Below are 21,219 nucleotides of genomic sequence, written 5' to 3' on the forward strand. Positions count from 1 at the left end.
GCAATTTTAATGGCCAGTAGTGTATATAAACAGACAGAATACGGCACTGCGGTCGGCAACGTCTATGTAAGACAACAAGTGTCTGCCACAGTTGTTTGATCGGTAACAGTTGCTAGCGATGAAGAGGAGATATTCCCTTACGACCATTTCAAGAGTGTACCATAAATATCAGTAATCCGGTAATACATCAAATCTCCGACATCGCTGCTGCCGGAAAAAGATCCTACGACTGAAGGGAATCAACTTGATAGAAGTGCAACCCTTCCGCAAATTGCTGAGGATTTCAGTGCCGAGCCATCAAAAAGTGCCAGCGTGCAAACCATTGAATGTAGCATCATCGAGTTGGGTTTTCAGAGCTGAAGGACCACTCGCGTGCTCTTGATAATTGCACTAAACAAAGCTTTACACCTCACCTGGGCCTGTCAACATTGACATTGGACTGTTGATGACTGGAAACTAGTTGCCTGGTCAGACTTATCTCGTTTCAAATTGTATCAAGCGGATGGACGTGTACAGGTATGGGGACAGCCTCATGAATCCATAGACCCTATATATATATATATATATATATATATATATATATATATATATATATATATATATATATATCGACTTTTAAAGCTGGTAGACGCTCTGAAATGGTGTGGGGCGTGTGTGGTTGGGGTGAGATGGGACCCTTGATACGTCTAGATACCATTATGACAGGTGACTTGTACGTGAGCATTCTGTCTGATCCATTCATGTCCATTGTGCATTCCGTCGGACTTAGGCGATTCCAGCAGGACACTGCGACACCCCACATGTCTACAGACTGGCGCCAGGAACACTCTTCTGAGTTTAAGCAATTCAGTTGGCCACTAAACTCCCCACATGAACATATTTGAGCCTGTCTGGGATGTCTTCCAATGTGATGTTCAGAAGAAATCTGCATCTCCTCGTACTCTTAGGGATTTATGGACGGCCCTGAAGGATTCTCGGTGTGAATTCCCTTTAGCATTACTTCAGACATCAGTGGAGTCCATGCCATGTCGTGTTGTGGCGCTGCTGCGAGTGCGTGCTCGCGGGGGCTATACACAATATTAGGCAGGCGTACCATTTTCTCTGGCTCTTCCATATGTGTCAATGACAGAACAGACCCCTTCCCCCCCCCCCCCCCCCCCACACACACACACACACATGCAAAAAAAAAAACAAAAAAATGCTTCAAATGGCTCTGAGCACTATGGGACTTAACTTCTAAGGTCATCAGTCCCCTAGAACTTAGAACTACTTAAACCTAACTAACCTAAGGACATAACACACATCCATGCCCGAGGCAGGATTCGAACCAGCGACCGTAGCGGTCACGAGGTTCCCGACTGTAGCGCCTAGAACCGCTCGGCCACCTCGGCAGGCACAAACATGCACATGCACACATTACATACGTATATGAATGTAGAAAATGAGAGGGCTGATAGAGAGGGTCATAACATGCATATTTCACATAACAACACGTGTCCATATTCCTTAGTGTACGGCGGTAGGCGTCGTTGAACAGTATCGCACTCAGCCAACAGGGTAGGAATGTAGCTTGCCAACTTTGAAATCTTATCAAGACTGACTGAATATTTGTGTACATTTTCTCATATATTACTTCATTACAGCTTACTGTCAATATTCTTTACTATGTCATTATTATACGAGGGCTACATTTTTTCAAGGTCTGCTGGGTCACGATATTGAAATCACAGTGAAAACCTGATGAAATTTTTTGGAGATGTGTTGTGCAGTGTCTCTAGTATGCCTGTGGTTCGCGTCTTCTCGCACTTTTCAGTTCTGAGCTCTCACTGATCACGTAAATGTTCCAATAACAACTGTGAAGTGCATGATGTCATTCGATTTCTTCATACTGAGGGGTTCTGTCTGATTTCATGCAGCCCACATAACGGAACTGTCATGCGTGACAGCAGTGTGCGGAAGTCGTGCAGGAACTTTGTAGCACGATGTATGGCTGTCCGTTAAACACGTGGTAAGGAAAGGAAACGAGTGTCAACCGATGATCTTGTTCAGCGAGTAGATCAGGCGATTGGAGGAAATGAGGCACTGCCTTCTTCGTGACAATGCTGCATATGTTGCAAATAAAACATTTTTGATTTTTTCCGATAGGATCTTTAAAGAAAGAGAAGTAACCCTCATACAACATGGATAGCAAGGGTCTCAACACACTTCGCTAGGGCAAGCCTGGAGGTACTTTTCATCTGTCAATGATTTTCTTTCGAGATAAGAATGATTTGCCGCCCCTACTAAGAAATCCTCAAACAGATAATAAATATTACAAAGTGGCAACGCCAGGAGACAGCATCGATTTGCAATTTGCAAAATGACTTGCAGAAACCGAGCGGTCTAGGGCGCTGCAGTCATGGACTGTGCGGCTGGTCTCGGCGGAGGTTCGAGTCCTCCCTCGGGCATGGGTGTGTGTGTGTTTGTCCTTAGGATAATTTAGGTTAAGTAGTGTGTAAGCTTATAGGGACTGATGACCTTAGCAGTTAAGTCCCATAAGATTTCACACACATTTGAACATTTGACTTGCAGAAGACTCATGAATGGTAACGGCTCTAGCATTTGACCCTGTACATGAATAGCTGCAACGTATTGCGCATACGTAGAAAAAGAAAGACTCTACTGAACAACTACGCGATTGATCAGAAACTGCTAGAAAGAGTTATCTACAGTAAAATATCTAGAAGTAACTATCCAGGGCGACCTTAAGTGGAATGACCACATAAAATTAACAGTACGAAAAGCAGATGCCAGACTGGGATTCTTAAGCAGAAACTTGAGGTAATGTAACAAATCCACGAAAGAAGTGGCTTATAAGGCGCTTTTTCACTGGTTCTTAAATATTGTTCATCAGTCTGGGATCCTTGCCGTGTAGGACTGATAGAAGAGGTAGAGAAGATCCAACGAAGAGCGACGCATTTCGGCACGGGCTCGTTCAGTCGTCGCGAGAGCGTTGCCGAGGTGTTTAACTAAATCTATTGGCAGATGTTACAAGAGTGACGTTGCGCTTCACGAAGAGATTTACTATCGAAATTTCAAGAGAACATTTTGCGGGATAACGTATTACTTATGATCTTTTCTTCGTGTGGTGTCACATAATTTGAAAGAAATTCGCGCCGTTTCATTGTTAATTGTTCATTTATTTTACACGATCATGGTTTCGGCATTTGGACCCATTCATGAGAGCATGTTGAAGTGTTAAAATAGGTCTGGCCTGTCCGTGACATGACATCGTCGAAATACATATTTCTGGTCGCATTACAAGATACGAGTACATACGGAAAATACATAATATGGCTTACATTGTACACAGTGAGAAACCATTAACACACAGTATGGCGTATTTAACAGTTAATATATTACTGTGGCATTCGTCACTTCTGTTAATCAACTGACGGCACGAGGATGCACAAGTCAATGGAAAAATGGAAACCAACGGCAATGGAAACCACTACGTTAAAGGCACGTAACGTGTATCCACAGAATATGTGGCCTGTAATCGGGGAAGTGTCATGATGATCTCTCCAGTGGCAAAAGATTCCATACTAATCTCGACTTTGGCTCTCCGGGAGGGGACTGCAGAGGGGGAGGTGACTATGAGAAAAAGATTGAGTAACTGACGAAAGGATAACGTTATACGAGTTTGGAAGAGAAATACCAGAAGTTTGAACGTGGTAGGGAAGCTTAAAAATTTAAAAAGGAAATTCAAAGGCCCAATCTAGATACAGTGGAGTCAATGAAGTGAAATGGAAAGAAGGCAAGGATTTCTGGTCAGCTGAGTATAGGATAATATCAACATCAGCAGAATATGGTATAACTGGAGTAGGATTCGCTATTAATAGGAATGTAAGGAAGAGAGTGAGTTACTGTGAGCAGTTCAGCGATAGGGCTGTTCTCATCAGAATCGACAGGTAATCAACACCGACAACAATAGTTCACCTATACATGCCGACGTCAAAAGCACAAGATGAATAAATAGAGAAAATATATGAGGATGTTGAACCGGTAATTCAGTACGTAAAGGGAGATGAAAACTTAATAGTCATGTGGGTTTGGGGTGCAATTGTAGGGGAAGGAGCAGAAGAAAGGGTTACGAGAGACTATGGACTTGGTGGTAGGAATGAGAGAGGAGGAAGACTAATGGAGCTCTGCAATACGTTTAGGACAGTAATAGTAAATACTCTGTTCAAAAATCAGAAGAGGAATATGTATAGTTGGAAAAGAACGGAGGTAGGGTAAAATTTTAGATAGATTACTTCATGGTCAGTTAGAGAATCCAGAATCATATTTTGCATTGTAAGGTATACCCAGGAGCAAATTCAGACTCAGATCACTTTTTGCAATGATGAAGAGGAAGCTGAAGCTTAAAGAGACTAGCCAGGAAGAAACAATGTGTAAGAAGTGAGATACAGAAATACTAAGGAAAGAAGAGATACGCTTGAAGTTCTGTGAGGATATAGACACAGCGATAAAGAATAGCCCAGTAGCCAGTTCAGCTGAAGAGGAATGGACATCTATAAAATTGGCAATCACGGAAGTTGGAAAGAAAACTATAGGTGCAAGGAAGATACCTGCGAGGAAACCATGGGTAACAGAAGTAATACTTCGGCTGATCGACGAAAGAAGAAAGTGCATAAGTTTTCAGGGAACTTCAAGATAACAGGAATATAAGTCATTTAGAAACAAAATAAACAGTAAGTGCAAGGAAGATAAGGCAAAATTGCCTCATGAAAAACTTGAAGAAAGCGAAGAAGAAACGAGTGTCCGAAGGAAGTTATCAGCATATAGAAAAGTCAAAAGAATCTTTGGCGTAATTAAAAGCAAGGGCGGTAACATTAGGAACGTAAAGGGAGTTCAACTGTTACATGCACAGGAGAGAGCAGGTAGGTGTATAGAGTGCACTGAAGGCCTCTACTACTGGGAAGACTTGTCTGATGGTGTAATAGAAGATGAAACAGGAATCGATAGTGAGAGATATGGGATCCAGTATTGGCATCAGAATTTAAAAGTGCTTTTGAAGACTTAAGGTGAAATAAGGCAGAAAGGACAGATAACATTCCACTGGAATTTCTAAAATCATTGGAGGAAGTGGCAACAAAATGTCTCTTCACGTTCGTGTGTAATACGTATGAGCCTGGCGGTATACTTTCGGAAAAATATCATTGATACAATTCCGAAGACAGAAAGAGCCAACAAGTGTTGGAATTATCGCACAGTCAGCTTAACAGCTCATGCATCCAAGTTGCTGGCGGGAATAATATACAGAAGAATGGAAAACAAAAGCTATTAGTTGACGGTCACTTCGGCTTTAGGAAACGTAAAGGCACCAAAGTGGTGTTCTGACGTTGCGGTTGATAATGAAAGCGAGACTGAAGAAAAATCGAGACACTTTCACTGGATTTGTCGCCATGGTAAAAGCGTTCGTTTCAAATGGCTCTAAGCACTATGAGACTTAACGTCTGAGGTCATCAGTCCCGTGGACTTAGAACTACTTAAGTAACCTAAGGACATCACACACATCCATGCCCGAGACAGGATTCGAACCTGCGAGCGTATCAGCAGCGCGGTTCCGGACTGAAGCGCCTAGAACCGTTCGGCCGCACCGGCCGGCTAAAGCGTTCGACAAAGTAAAATGGTGGAAGATGTCCGAAATTGTGAGAAAAGTAGGGATACCCTATAGGGAAAGATGAGTAATATACAATACACAGGAGAATCAAGAGGGAACAATAAGACTGGAAGACCCAGAAAGGAATGCTCGGATGTAAGGCGGCGATGTAGTCTGTCGTCCTTACTGTTCTATCTATACAGCGAAGAAGCAATGACGGAAGTAAAAGAAAGGTTCAAGAGTGAAATTAAAAAAGATAGTGAAAGAATATCAACGATAAAATTCGCCGGTGACATTGCTAATCCTCAGTGAAGGTGAAGTAGAAAAATGGCTCTGAGCACTATGGGACTTAACTTCTGAGGTCATCAGTCCCCTAGAACTTAGAACTACTTAAACCTGACTAACCTAAGGACATCACACACATCCATGCCCGAGGTAGGATTCGAACCTGCGACCGTAGCGGTCGCTCGGTTCCAGACTGTAGCGCCTAGAACTGCTCGGCCACTACAGCCGGCAGTGAAGTAGAATTACAGGATTTGTTGAACAGTATGAACAGTTTAATGAGTGAGAATATGGATAGAGCAAATCGAAGAAAGACGAAAGTAATGAGAAGTAGCAAAAACTTAATATCCGAATTGGGAATCACGAAGTAGATGAAGTTAAGGAATTCTGCTACCTAGGAAGCAAAATAACCCACGACGAACGGAGCAAGGACGACGTAAAACGCAGACTAGTGCTGGCAAAAAGGGCATTCCTGGCCAAGAGAAGTCTGCCAGTATCAAACATAGGTCCCAATTTGAGGAAGAAATTTCAGAGAATGTACGTTTGGAACCAGCATTGTATGGTAGTGATACATGGATCTGGGAAAACCTGGAACAGAAGAGAAAAGAAGCCTATGAGTTGTGTTGCAACAGAAGAATGTTGAAGGTTGGGTGGGCCGATAAGCAACTAATGAGGAGGTTGTCCGCAACATCGAAACATCGGCGAGGAAAGGAAGGCGTGGAAAACCCTGACAAGAAGGAGGGGCTGGATGGTAGAGCATGTGTTACGACATCACCAAATAACTTCGATGTTATTAGAGGGAGTTTTAGAGAGTACAAAGTGCAGAGGTAGAGGGAATTGGGATACATCCAGCAAATAAATGAGGACGTAGGTTGTAATCGCTGTTCTGAAGTGGAAAGTTTGGCACAGGAGAGGAATTCGTGGCGGGCCGCACCTAACCAGTGTACATCAAATTGCGCGCATTCTAGTACTGCGACGCCGCGACATCAAGCTCCCGACGACAGCTGCGATTTTACAGGAGTCTTACTGCCGGGAACAAATAGATAACGGATAAGAAGACATTATTGTCAATACAGAGCCGTCAAACACTGGCAACGGTGCGGCATCGTCGCCACATTATCTCAGAAATCCGCAGTCACATGACGTGCAGCCGAAGCAGTTTTTCTCAAACAGACTGCTGTGTAGGCTCTGCCTCTGAATAGCGATTCTTATGCTGATGTGCTTTATGCTTAAAATATAATGTTGCTCCACATATGATATATCCTAGATAGACAATGTTCTTTCGAAATGACGCAACAGGAACAATATGCATATTTGGTGTTTTCTCCGCATCCATCACCGCAGTTTTTCTTTTAATTTGTAAAGTAATAATCACACATCCTTCCATTTATTCAATGAATTTGCCATGTGCCGCAGATTAACGTAAGAAGTTGTTTAAATTGTGAAGTGGATAGATTTGCAGACTACCATTATAGGGCGTGCACGGTAATTTATGATAAATGTGCTTTGTTCTGATTGATCGAGAAATACAGCAAGTGCTGCATTCAAATCTGACAACTGTTCTACATGTGTTTGTTTACAATATTACGCTAGTTATATGGGCTGGACGCGTCAATGTATTTCGGGTGACTGAGTGCATTTCTGGGTGTATGCATATTTATTATTCGACAACATTCGTTGCACATTGGTGCTCCTATATACTTATTAGCACTTTACTTAATGTCAAAAGTGATGGTTATATAATTTTCTGGGGTCTGAGATTATCGGCTCGGGTGCAGGTACTGGGCGACTATAAGAGTACAGCTTCATTGATTTCGATTTGGAGAGTAAATTTAATTTTATTCTCTTAACCTCAGAATCTCACACGTGGAATTAATCATTCTTGATTAACACACTCAAGTTCATTCAGTGTTACATAACGACACTCCACCCCCCCCCCCCCCCCTCATGCCACCATGTGACTAAGCGGTCATTTACACTATTTTAACTCTAGATCTGCCGTCCCGTTGTTTTATATACTCCCTTCAGCACGATGATAACTATTCCGCGATGCTCCAACAGATTATTCACTGACTTGCCCTTTTCTAGTAAAGGTTTCATTAACTAGTTTCTTCGCTTATCCTTTATAGGATCTCTTAATTTCGTATCTTATGCGGCCACCCTATTATTTAAAAATTTTTAATAACAATACATTTCGATTCCTTCTTGTTTATTGCTTTCTCTATTTATGTGGTCCATACTTCGCTTCCATTCAGTGCTGTGTTCAAGACGATCAGATTAAATCTAAAAAGAATCAGAACCACGTAGCAATATCAGTATTTTGTGAAGCCTTCACGCAACATCGAATCAAATAGTACTTGATCGTGTCACAAAAAAGGGCAATTTCATATAGATATAGCTGACATCAAAGGTATTGTTTATTAAGAAATCGACGAGCTCCACGAGTAAGTCGTAGGGCGAAGAACTGTCAGACATGCACAACGAGTCTGATTTAGGATACAATGGTAGGTCAGTGACGATACGGTATCCGATGTAACTAAGAGCATGTCTTGAAGTTTCATGCAAGTGATAAAACTATGGTACCGCCAGGGCTGTAAGCTGTTAATGAGAATGAAGAGTTATTGGTACATCATGACTGGCGTTTTTCAGGTGATATGAGGATCCCGCCAAATATACCAGCTGGCGTTATCTTCGGAAACACGGCACATCGCGTGTCTACAACGCATATCAGTTCGCACTCGGTCTGTAATCTGACTGGATTGCCACTTTTCAGTGACACATTCAAGGTATTGTTTGATTCTGAGCTGTGTGGAAGCTTCCAAAAATGCTGATTTAGCCGCGTTATTCTGTTTTTCTCCCTATTTACCTTTAATCTTTTCAGATTAAATTCAGAGTTTTTATGATTCTTTTATTCTGTTTCTCACATAAAACACCTACAGTGCATAAAGTGGCACATTGGTCAAATGCTTGCATCTAAAGAAATCATGACTCCCCACAAATTTTTTTCCCAATTTTCATAGCCAAAAGAAGAATGGTAAATGGACAAATGTACCGTCGTGAAACGCAGTTTTGAAAAAAAAATATTTAATTTGCTGGAATATGCCAGGAAAATTAAGCAAAACTTCATTTGTGATTTAGAAGAAAATTGAAATATTTCTCGAACAGCTGCAGTTACCTTAGTAAATGAAGTGTCAAAAAGATCATCTCTTCAAGGTCTAGCTGTTTCACGCATAGAAAGTTTCACTGGTATTCTACTTGACGGTCAAAATGGGTTCGTTCGAATCAGGTACTAAATTCAGGATATTTCAAGAACATAAGGCTCTAGGGAAGCGAGTCTGTGAACTTCTCTATGGTAACGCCTCACTGTTGTCGCAGCTTCTTTTGATGACTATCATTTATTCTGCAGCCGTTAACATTTCATAATCTAAGGGTGGCAACAGGGATCTTCTTACGCCGCCTCGACTACAGAATATCTCAAGCATCAAACGAGGTGCGTAAATGGGAGCCGACCACCAAAAAAACGTGATAAACTTGGAAGGTCCTTCAGAAACATTGAAGGCAGAGACCTGATTCTGAGGAAGAGAGAACCATGATTGAAAAACCCTTTCTGTAAGTGAAGAAAGAATTCCAGCCACCAGTCAGTGATGACGTATTCGAAGAACAAAACTTGAAAATAAAAAGAATTTTAAAAAAGTCATACGTATGCTGAATCGATATTTCTGAAAGTAAGAAATAAAACAGATTAGAATCATATTTGATTTGCCTTTGAACGATGTTCGAAATCATGTACACCAAATTAAATGCCAAGATAACATAAAGTCCGGTGTTTAACATAGAATCTGTTAAATTTAAATGTCGTGTGACTAGGGCCTCCCGGCGGGTAGACCGTTCACCGGGTGCAAGTCTTTCGATTTGACGCCACTTCAGTCACTTGCGCGTCGATGGGGATGAAATGATGATAATTAGTACAACACAACACCCAGCCGGGAATCGAACCCAGGCTCCTTGGATTGACATTCTGTCGCGCTGACCACTTTTTTTTTTTTAATCCCATTTTGTTCGTTTTCGTTCGTTTCATCTGCTCGGGGCGGACGTCGCAAGACACCCGTTTTAGTTCGTCGCTGATCCGTTAACTCAGGTTTTTTTTTTCCTAATGTAATTACAGAGGGCAGCTAACCCTCTGACCGAGCACGCTGAGCTACCATGCCGGCTCCACTCAGCTACCGGGGGCAGACATAGAATCTGTTAATTTTGAAGAATGATATCTTCCGTTCTGACCACATACGAGTTAATCGGGGCCGGCCGACCGCGATTTCATCTTCAACAATGACGTCATCTGGATGTTGTACCTAGGTGTGGAGGTCTGCACACCGCTCTCCCAGCCAATGTCCTTTTAGCGTGTCGTGTTCTAGTACGTACTTCCCACTCAGGTAACTCCTCAACTGGTATCACCCCATTCCAGTCCTCTCACCGGGAAAATATCTCTAACATTACCGGGGATCGAACCCGGGTTCTGCATGGCAACCAGCCAATCTGAGCAGACAACTACAGAGGTAGACAACTTTATAGAGTACTACAGCAAAAAGAGTGAACGTTAATAAAATCGACAAATGCAGGGACTGATCCTGACTGAAAATGGAGGACAAAATGTCCTGCGAACCTGTATCCGGAAATGCACTGACCAATGACAGTTCCTCTGACCACGGGCCGTGTGTTCCCTGTGTGTGGCAGACTGTGTGATTGACGCAGCGTACTGTAAGCAGCAGAATGGTCCGGTATTCATTTATAGAACAAGCCGAGATGGCGTTTGTATAGGGCCAGACAGATGGAAACGGTCGAGAAGCAGCACCGAAATAAGTACTCTCACAGACACCAACCACGTAACACTACGTTTCAAGCTCTTTTGGGGCGTTTGTGTGATGATGGGTACTTTCAGACAGTCGAACGTGCAGGGAGGCGCGGACTGCGTGTACCACAGATTTGGAGAACCAGGATATTGAGATGAACTCTAGTACAATTCCCATATTTAGCGTATGCACAGTCCGCCACCTCATTGCACTTTCGTCTGTCTGAAAGGACCCATAATCACACAAACACCCGAAAAGGGCTTGAAATGTAGCGTTATGTGGTTGGTGTCTGTGAGAGTACTTAATTTGATATAGCTGTGCTGCCTCTCGAGCGTTTCTTCTGCTTGACCGTACATAGACACCATTTAGGCTTGTCCCCGACATGAATACCAGACCATTCTACAGGGTGATTCAAAAAGAATACCACAACTTTAAAAATGTGTATTTAATGAAAGAAACATAATATAATCTTCTGTTATACATCATTACAAATAGTATTTAAAAAGGTTTTTTTTCACTCAAAAACAAGTTCAGAGATGTTCAATATGGCCCCCTCCAGACACTCGAGCAATATCAACCCGATACTCCAAGTCGTTCCACACTCTCTGTAGCATATCAGGCGTAACAGTTTGGATAGCTGCTGTTATTTCTCGTTTCAAATCATCAATGGTGGCTGGGAGAGGTGGCCGAAACACCATATCCTTAACATATCCCCATAAGAAAAAATCGCAGGGGGTAGGATCAGGGCTTCTTGGAGGCCAGTGATGAAGTGCTCTGTCACAGGCTGCCTGGCGGCCGATCCATCGCCTCATGAATTGTTGTGCTTCTTGTTCGAGCTGAGGGAACAGCCAATTCTCTAACATCTCCAGATACTGTAGTCCAGTTACAGTAGCACCTTCGAAGAAAAAGGGACCAAAAACTTTATTGGCTGAAATGGCACAGAAAACGTTCACCTTAGGCGAGTCACGTTCATACTGAGTTGTTTCCTGCGGATTCTCAGTGCCCCATATACAGACATTGTGACGGTTGACTTTCCTGTTAGTGTGGAAAGTTGCTTCATCGCTAAACACAATCTTTGAAACGAAAGATTCATCTGTTTCCATTTGAGCAAGGGTAAAATCACAGAAATCGATTCTTTTAATCTTATCAGCTGCAGACAGTGCTTGAACCAATTTCAGACGATAAGGTTTCATAACTAACCTTTTTCGTAGGACTCTCCATACAGTTGATTGTGGAATTTGCAGCTCTCTGCTAGCTCTGCGAGTCGATTTTCCTGGGCTGCGAACAAATGCTTGCTGGATGCGTGCTACATTTTCATCACTCGTTCTCGGCCGTCCAGAACTTTTCCCTTTGCACAAACACCCATTCTCTGTAAACTGTTTATACCAACGTTTAATACACCACCTATCAGGAGGTTTAACACCATACTTCGTTCGAAATGCACGCTGAACAACTGTCGTCGATTCACTTCTGCCGTACTCAATAACACAAAAAGCTTTCTGTTGAGCGGTCGCCATCTTAGCATCAACTGACGCTGACGCCTAGTCAACAGCGCCTCAAGCGAACAAATGTACAACTAAATGAAACTTTATAGCTCCCTTAATTCGCCGACAGATAGTGCTTAGCTCTGCCTTTTGTCGTTGCAGAGTTTTAAATTCCTAAAGTTGTGGTATTCTTTTTGAATCACCCTGTATTGTTTACAGTACCCTGCGTGAATCACATAGCCTACAACACACAAAGAACACGCGGCACGTGGTCAGAGGAACTTTCATTCGTCTGCGCCATCCACAGTGGCAACGATACATTTCCGGACACATGTTCATAGGATCTTTCTTCCTTCATTTCCAGACAGTAATATGTCCCTTCAGTTCGTCGGTTTTATTACTGTTCCTCCTGTATTTGTGTGATGCATTATGTAAACCGTGCCGTCTGCTGTTGTGTGCTTTGGAATATTTCTATCATTTCCGCCTGAAGGTGTAAAAAGCTCCTACAATCTTTCATCCAAAAATGTTTTCAACAGAGAATCCTTCAAATATCTGGAAAGAGAATGTGCATTCTCGGTCGATACCTCATACATACATAATGCATTAAGTATCATACTAAGGCCCCTCAAATGTTTCTCCAAACCCATTTGTTTGTTTTCTGTAGGCAAATCATTTCACCAAACATTTGAGTGGTTTTTAAATTGTTTCAAATTGTCACCACAACTGCTGTAAATAACATAGTTCTTCTTTTCCACCGTTCTTAACACTGTTCAATAGTAGTTTGAAAAAGATCTTAAAATTTTTTCCCTGTTTAATGACAATCATAATTTATCAGCACTATGAAGAGAGGAACATTGAGCAACACGATATCACATACAACAGCACACGAGACTTCACGACTTATATTCATGTACTGTATAAGACTAAATTGGTTTGGTAGATGTTGAGATGCATTAAACACGTGGTTGCCGAAGTTGCAGGTGATCCGAATGCTTGTCACGTCGCAAGATCAAAACGTAAAAAAAGAGGCGAATGGAAATTCGAAATTTGCTTTCGTACTCCTTCTACCTTCGGACCTTCTACGAGAACCTGCTGCAGATAAAATATTTTCTGATCAATAGCAGGATGGTCTTCATTATAATCTTCTTTTGTTGGAGAACTCTGAAAACGTAGAATCGAAACGAAATTGACAAAGCTATGAACTGTGTACTCACTCGTTCTTCTGCAGGTTCAGGAATGTGATGGTGTCACCAAAGCCCAAGAAAGCGTCGTCAGAGATGGAGCTGATGTTGTTTGCTCGGAGGTCCAAGTGGCGGAGGCGGTGCAAGCGACGCAGAGCTTCGCTGGGCACCGTGTGAATGTTGTTGTCTCCCAGGCGCAGGTACTGCAGGTTCTCTGCAACAGAAAACAGAGAATCACATCATGTGGAGACTGTTTACCTCCCAGAGGCGTGTGGTGATCGTTTTTCGAAAAAAAAGGACAATGTATGTACGTTGTTGCCTCTCACACAACGGTAGTCTACGGTCTCTGTGAAACGGAGCATAACGCACAGAAATATTCAAGTCGGAGATGGAAGTACTAAACGCACTCTGCAGAACAACATGAATAATATCGATATCGTTGGATCCGAAGCACAAGTAGTACAGTGCCTATGCAAAAGGAAAGTGTGAATATTGTTGTCTTCCAGGTACACGTACTATAAGAGGTCGCGAGCGGACACGCTGTGATATACTTTTTGCTCCACAGATTCATACTGAAGAGAGGACATATCATAAAACGGGAATACATATTTGTACAAAAAGTGGAGAAATGCGCGTAGAACTCGCGCTTTGAGGGCTCCGTATAAACTTGATTATGTGTGTAGGTAGTTCATCTACAGGTTTTGATGAGTGAGTTAGCGAGTATCAACATATGTGCCACAAAAGATCATACCATTTGACTGGATTGACTTAGAAGGTTGAGTGTTTTACACCGCCAACGGATCGTACACCTTAATATGTCATATATATTTCAACTTCCTGAGCAAAAGGTGTCTCTTTATTGCATTGACTGAAACGCCAAAGAAACTGATACAGTCATGCGCATTCAAATACAGAGATCTGTAAATAGGCAAATTACGACGCTGTGGTCGGCAACGCCTGTATAAGACAATAAGTGTTTGGTACAGTACTTAGATCGATTACTGCTGCTACAATGACGGGTTATCAAGATTTAAATGACTTTGAAAGTGATATTATACGCGGGGCACGAGCAATGGGACGCAGCATCTCCGAGATATTGATGAAGAGGGGATTTTCCTGTACGACCGTTTCACGAATGTACCGTGAATATTAGGAATCCGGTAAAACATCAGCAACTGATGCGGCCGGAAGAGGATCCTGCAAGAGAGGGAACAACGACGACTGAAGTGCAACCCTTCTTCAAATTGCAGGAGATTTCAATGCTGGTCCATCAACAAGTGGCAGCGTGCGAAACATTCAACGAAACTTCTGTTATGTGGGCTTTCGGAGCCGAAGGTCCACTCCTGTACCCATGATGACTGCACGACGCAAAGCTTTACGCCTCGCCTTGTCCCGTCAACACCAACATTGGACTGTTGATGACTGGAAACATGTTGTCAGGTCGGACGAAACAAGCTTCAAATTGTATCGAGCGGATGGACGTCTTCTGGTATGGAGACAACCTCATGAATCCATGGACCTTGCATGTCATCAGGGGACTGTTCGAGCTAGTGGAGGCTCTGTGGCGCCTTGTCACGGATTGGGTGGCCCCTCCCGCTGGCGGTTCGAGTCCTCCCTTGGCATGGGTGTGTGTGCTGTTCTTACCAGGAAAGTACTTGGGCTCGAACAAACACAAATACACCAAAATCGTGTGAGAAATAATGTAAAGGTCTCTTATTGCACTAGTGATACTCCCGCATCTGCAAAACTCTGCAGTCGTTCGTTAGAGGCCTCTGCGTATACCATGCCGCATTGCACACTGACCTGCCGGTACGCCAGTCGGGACCAGTAGGGACGGTGCAGTGTGCCTCGGAAGTCGCGTTTTGTGACATTATTTGTGTATTGAAGCGTCAGATGGCTCGGCGATTGGTAATCAATCCTGCTACTGTATTGCGATTGGTTGAGATGGAGTTACGAAGAACCCTTCTTCGTGAAGATGGTATTGGTGTAGAAGACGAATCATTCGCATGTTTTCTGGTATCTATTATAGTGCAGAAATATGAGCATAAGTTAGAAACAGATACTGTTGTAACACTAACACATAATGATGATGATAGGGATGATAATGACGAACAACTCATTGCCTACGGTAGTGCTACGGCAAGTGCGGGAAGAGGCGATGGAAGCAGTGACAGTGAATACCAACCGTCTCCCAAGAAGGAGGTTAAAGTTGCAAGTATCATCACGGCGTTTGATGACAACCCACTGGAGAACATGTACGATGATTATTACGTAAGAGGTTCAGACATATACGTCAAGCTTCTGAAAAGAAGTCTAAAAGCAATATTAAAAACATACTGGGTTACGTGGCAAAGAAAAGAGAAGGAAATACAGTTTTCAAAGGAAATAGTACACTGCTGTTCAAGACCATCAAGGAGCGTGTAACGGCGAAATTCGATGAAGCGCGAGAATGCGGTTCCGCTGTTCATTATTGGCATTTACAACATTGGGCATTGAAGGTAGCCAGCCGGCCGGGGTGGCCAAGCGGTTAAAGGCGCTACAGTCTGGAACCGCGCGACCGCTACGGTCGCAGGTTCGAATCCTGCCTCGGGCATGGATGTGTGTGATGTCCTTAGGTTAGTTAGGTTTAAGTAGTTCTAAGTTCTAGGGGACTGATGACCTTAGAAGTTAAGTCACATAGTGCTCAGAGCCATTTGAACCATTTTGAAGGTAGCCAGAAATCTCGGGTGTACAAACTTTACAGCTTCACAAGGAATTATTACTAATTTGAAAAAGGAGTGTAGGATAACATCACGCCGTATCACTATTCTCCAAGCACGAAAAGATAAGGATGACGAAGAAGAGCTGATTGAAAGAATGGTTCAAATGGCTCTGAGCAGTATGGGACTCAACTGCTGTGGTCATAAGTCCCCTAGAACTAAGAACTACTTAAACCTAACTAACCTAAGGACATCACACACATCCATGCCCGAGGCAGGATTCGAACCTGCGACCGTAGCGTGATTGAAAGAGCTCAAACGTTTGTTGCTGACGTCAATGAGCATATCACGAGACAAAACATTGATATTAGTTCTGTATGGAACTGTGATCAGAGTCAGTTCAACTATCAACTTTCTTGTGACAGAACACTATCCATGAAAGGGGAGAGAAACACTGTCGCGATGTTGCAATCAGTTAACTGTGTAACACATAGTTACACGATCGATGTTGCTATATCAATGGACGGACAATTGGCCGACAAACTCTATATTTGCTTCCAAGAATCCAGTGGAAAGTTTGGACCCCGCGTGTCAAGGGAAATAGAAACGCGATGCCCTCCAAATGTCGTCGTCGATGCAAGTGTGAGTGGGAAGATGACGAAACAACATCTGAAGACGTTTTTTCTGTCAGTTTTGAATCCACATTTGTCGAGAAAGTCATTAGTACTTTGTGACTCCTGGTCTGGACATAAGGATGAACGAGTACTACTGGAAGCATCTGGCGGAAAACATGAAGATTTAAAAATCATTCCGCCTAAAACTACAAAATATGCACAACCTCTGGATGTGTATTTCTTCGGGCAATATAAAATATATGCCAAGAGAATAACAGACTTCATTAAGCTACGTTCCAGTAATATGCAGCCGAAACTGAACGACAGATTCTTTATCATGAATATGCATTCTGTCATTTACAATCAGTTATCTGCGGGCCAATGCTTCGTTGCGCGTGGCAGGACGCTGGCTACAATACTGGTGAACCAGTGAACAACTTCAAAAGTGTCACTGACGTGGCGTTCAACACTGATATTATAGAATGTGCAAATACGCCATGCGATCAACTCGCATTTCTTCACTGTGCGTTTTGCAGTCATTCGTACTGCTCGGAGCATTTTATTGACATTCCGCATTTACATTTATAGTTAAGATTTCTGCATTACGTATGGCGTCTACAATTACATCTACAGTGATATCTAGAGCATGACTGCAGAGTTTTGCAGAAAAACGACACCCACCAGCACATTCAGAGGTACATAATGATCCTGTAACCAAACGTTCATACAGATCTGTTTGTTCGAGCCCAAGTACTTTCCTGTTTGGTATAAGTTAGTTGAAGTAGTGTGTAAGTCTAGGGACCGTTGACCTCAGCAGTTTGGTCCCTTAGGAATTCACACACTTTTGAACATTTTTTGGAGGCTCTGTAATGGTGTGGGGCGTGTGCAGTTGGAATGATCTGGGACCGCTGATACGACTCTGACAGCTGACACGTACCTAAGCACCCTGTCTGATCACCTGAATCCACCCTTGTCAACTGTGCATTTCCGACGGACTTGGGCAACTCCCGCAGGAAAATGCGAGACTCCACACGTACAGAATTGCTACAGAGTGGCTCCAGATAGACTCTTCTGCGAGTAAATACTTCCACTGGCCACCAAACCCCCCGACATAAACATTATTGAGCATATCTGGAATGCCTTGCAACGTGCTGTTCAGGAGAGATCTCCACCCACTCGTACTCTTATGGATGATTCATGATTCATGGTATCAGTTCCCTTCAACACTATATTTCAGACATTAGTCGTGTCCACGCCACGTCGTGTGTTGCGGCTCTTCTGCGTGCTTGCAGGAGCTCTACACGATATTAGGCAGGTGTACCAGTTTCTTTGGCTCTTCAGTGTAGAAGCTTGAATTTTTTATGCCGCATAGGGACCCTAGACCTTAGTAATTGATATATATTACAACTTGATACCTATGCCCGTTCTTGTGGGAAGGTTGTTTTCACAGACGGCCGTATCTTTTCATTGCACTGAGTAAGAAGCATGAATTTTTTACGCTACCAAGAGAGCGTAGACAGCATTTGAAGTATCTCTATCCGTTCCTGAGAAAAAAGAGGTCTTAAGAAACTGACAACCAAGTGCTCCGTTAAGGTCTCGATTTTTACCGATTGAGTTACAGAATCCTAAAAGGACATATCCTAATGTCCCTTCCACAGATCCTATGTTAAATGGTCGTCATGGATGTAGAATGGATCAATTTTCATTCAATAGGTAGTAACAAACATGATTCAAAAGTGTAAATGCATAATATACTGGGGTGCACATGCTAATTTTTAGTCTTTTGTAGCCATACAACATCAAACAGAAAGCAGTTCGCAGTATTTATTTACATTGATCACATTACTGTACTGAAGACGTGCAGGAGTCAGATTTTATGATACTGACATTATTTTATATTGCATCACTTGGCTCCGCTAACAAATTCATCAGTGCAGTAGAAGTAGTTGGCCATCAATAGCTCGCTTACGTCTCTCTTAAACTTTTTATGTATGGATGCAAGTTATTGAAAACGTGTGTTCCTGACTAATGGTGCCCTCCTGAACCAAGATAAATGACTAAATATTTGCGAAGAGTATTCTTATTTCTAATATTGGTTCCCTGGTCTGCACTGGCGGTTTAGAAAAGAAACATCGTATTCTTTATAACAAATATGTTAAGGAGTAGATGTATTGCGAAGCTGGATCTAGTATCCTCACTTCCTCGGACAGGCCACTGCAGTAATTCTTGTTCACGGTATGACCGTGAGTCGTAACCCCTGCAAACTAGACTTCCGTCAGAGAACGCAAGCTACACAGGATGGCCGACGCGCCAGGCGAAGCAAGTACGCCAGCAAATTCTAGTGGCCTATTGCAGAGGTTGCTAGCACGTGGAACAAATAGCGCGGAGTTTAGTATCGCTAACCATCAGGATATAAGCCGCACTGCGCGGCTTAACCAAAGGAGTGTGTTTGGCAGTGTGTTTCTGAGAGAGCTACCACTCCAGTTCACTGCCGCTAACCTGTCCTAAGAAGGACCCGCTGCTCTTCGACTAGCTACGACACCGCTGTGGCACTGCCTACGCTGGGTAGAAGACTGCAATGTGCGTTAATTGGACTTAGAGTGTCACATTCCAGGAGTATTATAAAACGATCTCTGGAAGTAGCACCAGATGTCTATAGACAGACGGCACAATTCCCATAGATTACGGACGTGAAACAGATGCGTTTCATTATGTTCACTTCAGAGGAATCTCCCGACCAAGACATCAACATGAATCCGCTATGTTGCTTCTCAAACCCCTCTGTGACGTTTGTGGCCTTGTGGCACGAACAGTTATCTTGCCGAACTTGCCGGATGGTGTCATACCTGTCAGAGATGGCATCAACTACGAAGGGATGCAATTGGTCCGCAATAATATCCACTTAGACCACAGCTGTCATAACGCCTTCGATTACTACTACAGGGCCTATGGAAGACAAGACGAATATCCTCGCCACCATAATATTACCTCCTCCGGCCAGTGACTGTGGCTTGGTGCAGATATCGAGCAGCCGTTCGGCTGGAAAAAGGCGGCAAATCTAGACGCAACCATCGACGTGGTGTAACAAGACATGTGATCCAAGGTCCATTCACGGTGATACCGTGGCAACCGACGATGCCGTTCGGTCAACATGGGAACACCAAAGGATCGTTTCATGCATACCGCTATGTTCAACAACGGGCACTGAACAGTGTGCTCCGAAACAGGCTCCAGCGCTGTTCACTGTCGTCAGATCAGCCACGGATCGCCGCGTATCCTGCGTTATGCAGTACGTAAGCTTCCGACGTCTACATTCTGTGACGAGGTGTTGCTACTCGGCGTTTCACCAGCCTTGAGCCGCTTTCCATAGATGCTTACGATAGTAGCAGGCGAAAAGCCGACCAACTTGTCCGTTTCCGAGGTACTAGTTCCCAGGTGCCGGGTCACTGCAATCTGAAATTGGCTTATGGCAGTGTATTTCCCCATTTTTGGCCAGAATTGCCACCAGGAATACGCCCATTCGGCTCTCCTCCGTATATAGGGTGTTTCACTAAATGTGTTTGCCTCTGCAACTTACGAAGTAATAGGCGACGGAAATATTTATTGCGGTAGGTCACCATAAGAAACGTTACACTGTCTGCGGAGCTATGAACATAGTTTATTGTGTTATTACCCAAAGACCTAGAGCAAAAGATACAATTTTTTAAATGGAGCAATAGTTGTTTGTACTATGCACTGGAATCAGTAACACCAGCTGTGCATACATCAATTTCAATTATATTCCTATCACTTTTAGTTTGGGAACTACAACCCTTCAGAGTTTCAGGGGCCGATACCACACACGCTGCGCATAACGCAATGCGTCTTCTAAATGTGGTGCGGCCGAGTTGTAACGTCGCCGGTGTCACGGAGCGAGAAGCTTCCTCGATGCGCTGTTAGACTGCCGACTGTCGCCGCACACGGCAGCATACCCGACAGTTCGAGCCACACAAACAAACGGGGCTCAATATACTACAGTTACTGACATCGGATTAAGATGGCATACACAAAGAACGAGTACGTTCACCTGGTGCTGATGCTCAGCGAGTGCCGACACGATGCCACTGAAGCAGCCATGGCGTACGCCGTGAGATATCCTACGCGAAGGGCTCCGGTAGCCATTACCTTCTTAGGTGCCGAACAACGACTTCGGGAAACAGGCAGCTTGGTAATGCGCCGCAGTAACAGACGAAGAACTGCTAAAAGTGAGTAGACGGAGGTGTTTTTTTTTTTTTAATGAAAAAAGGTGCAGTACACCACGATCCTCGTGTCAGCTTACGAGCCGTTGCTGCAAGTCGCTGGTGTCAGTCTCACTTCTGTGTGGCGTATAGTACACGGCCACAGGTTTCACCCGTACCGCCTGTCACTGACCCAGGAGCTGCATGGGAACGATCTCTGTGCGAGAGTTACATTCTGTGAATGGGCCATG

General features: G+C 43.5%; 1 protein-coding gene across 1 annotated transcript in view; it reads right to left on the reverse strand.

The window, feature by feature from the left end:
- The window catches only part of LOC126251629 (leucine-rich repeat-containing protein 70), a 630,906-nt gene that overhangs the window by 194,071 nt on the left and 415,616 nt on the right, over window positions 1-21,219 (reverse strand). The window contains exon 7 of the mRNA XM_049952173.1: window positions 13,472-13,652. Within this exon, the coding sequence (XP_049808130.1) occupies window positions 13,472-13,652 (181 nt within the window). The remainder of the gene's footprint in view (window positions 1-13,471; window positions 13,653-21,219) is intronic.

The sequence above is a fragment of the Schistocerca nitens genome, chromosome 4 (assembly GCF_023898315.1).
Source record: "Schistocerca nitens isolate TAMUIC-IGC-003100 chromosome 4, iqSchNite1.1, whole genome shotgun sequence".
Lineage (NCBI taxonomy): Eukaryota > Metazoa > Arthropoda > Insecta > Orthoptera > Acrididae > Schistocerca > Schistocerca nitens.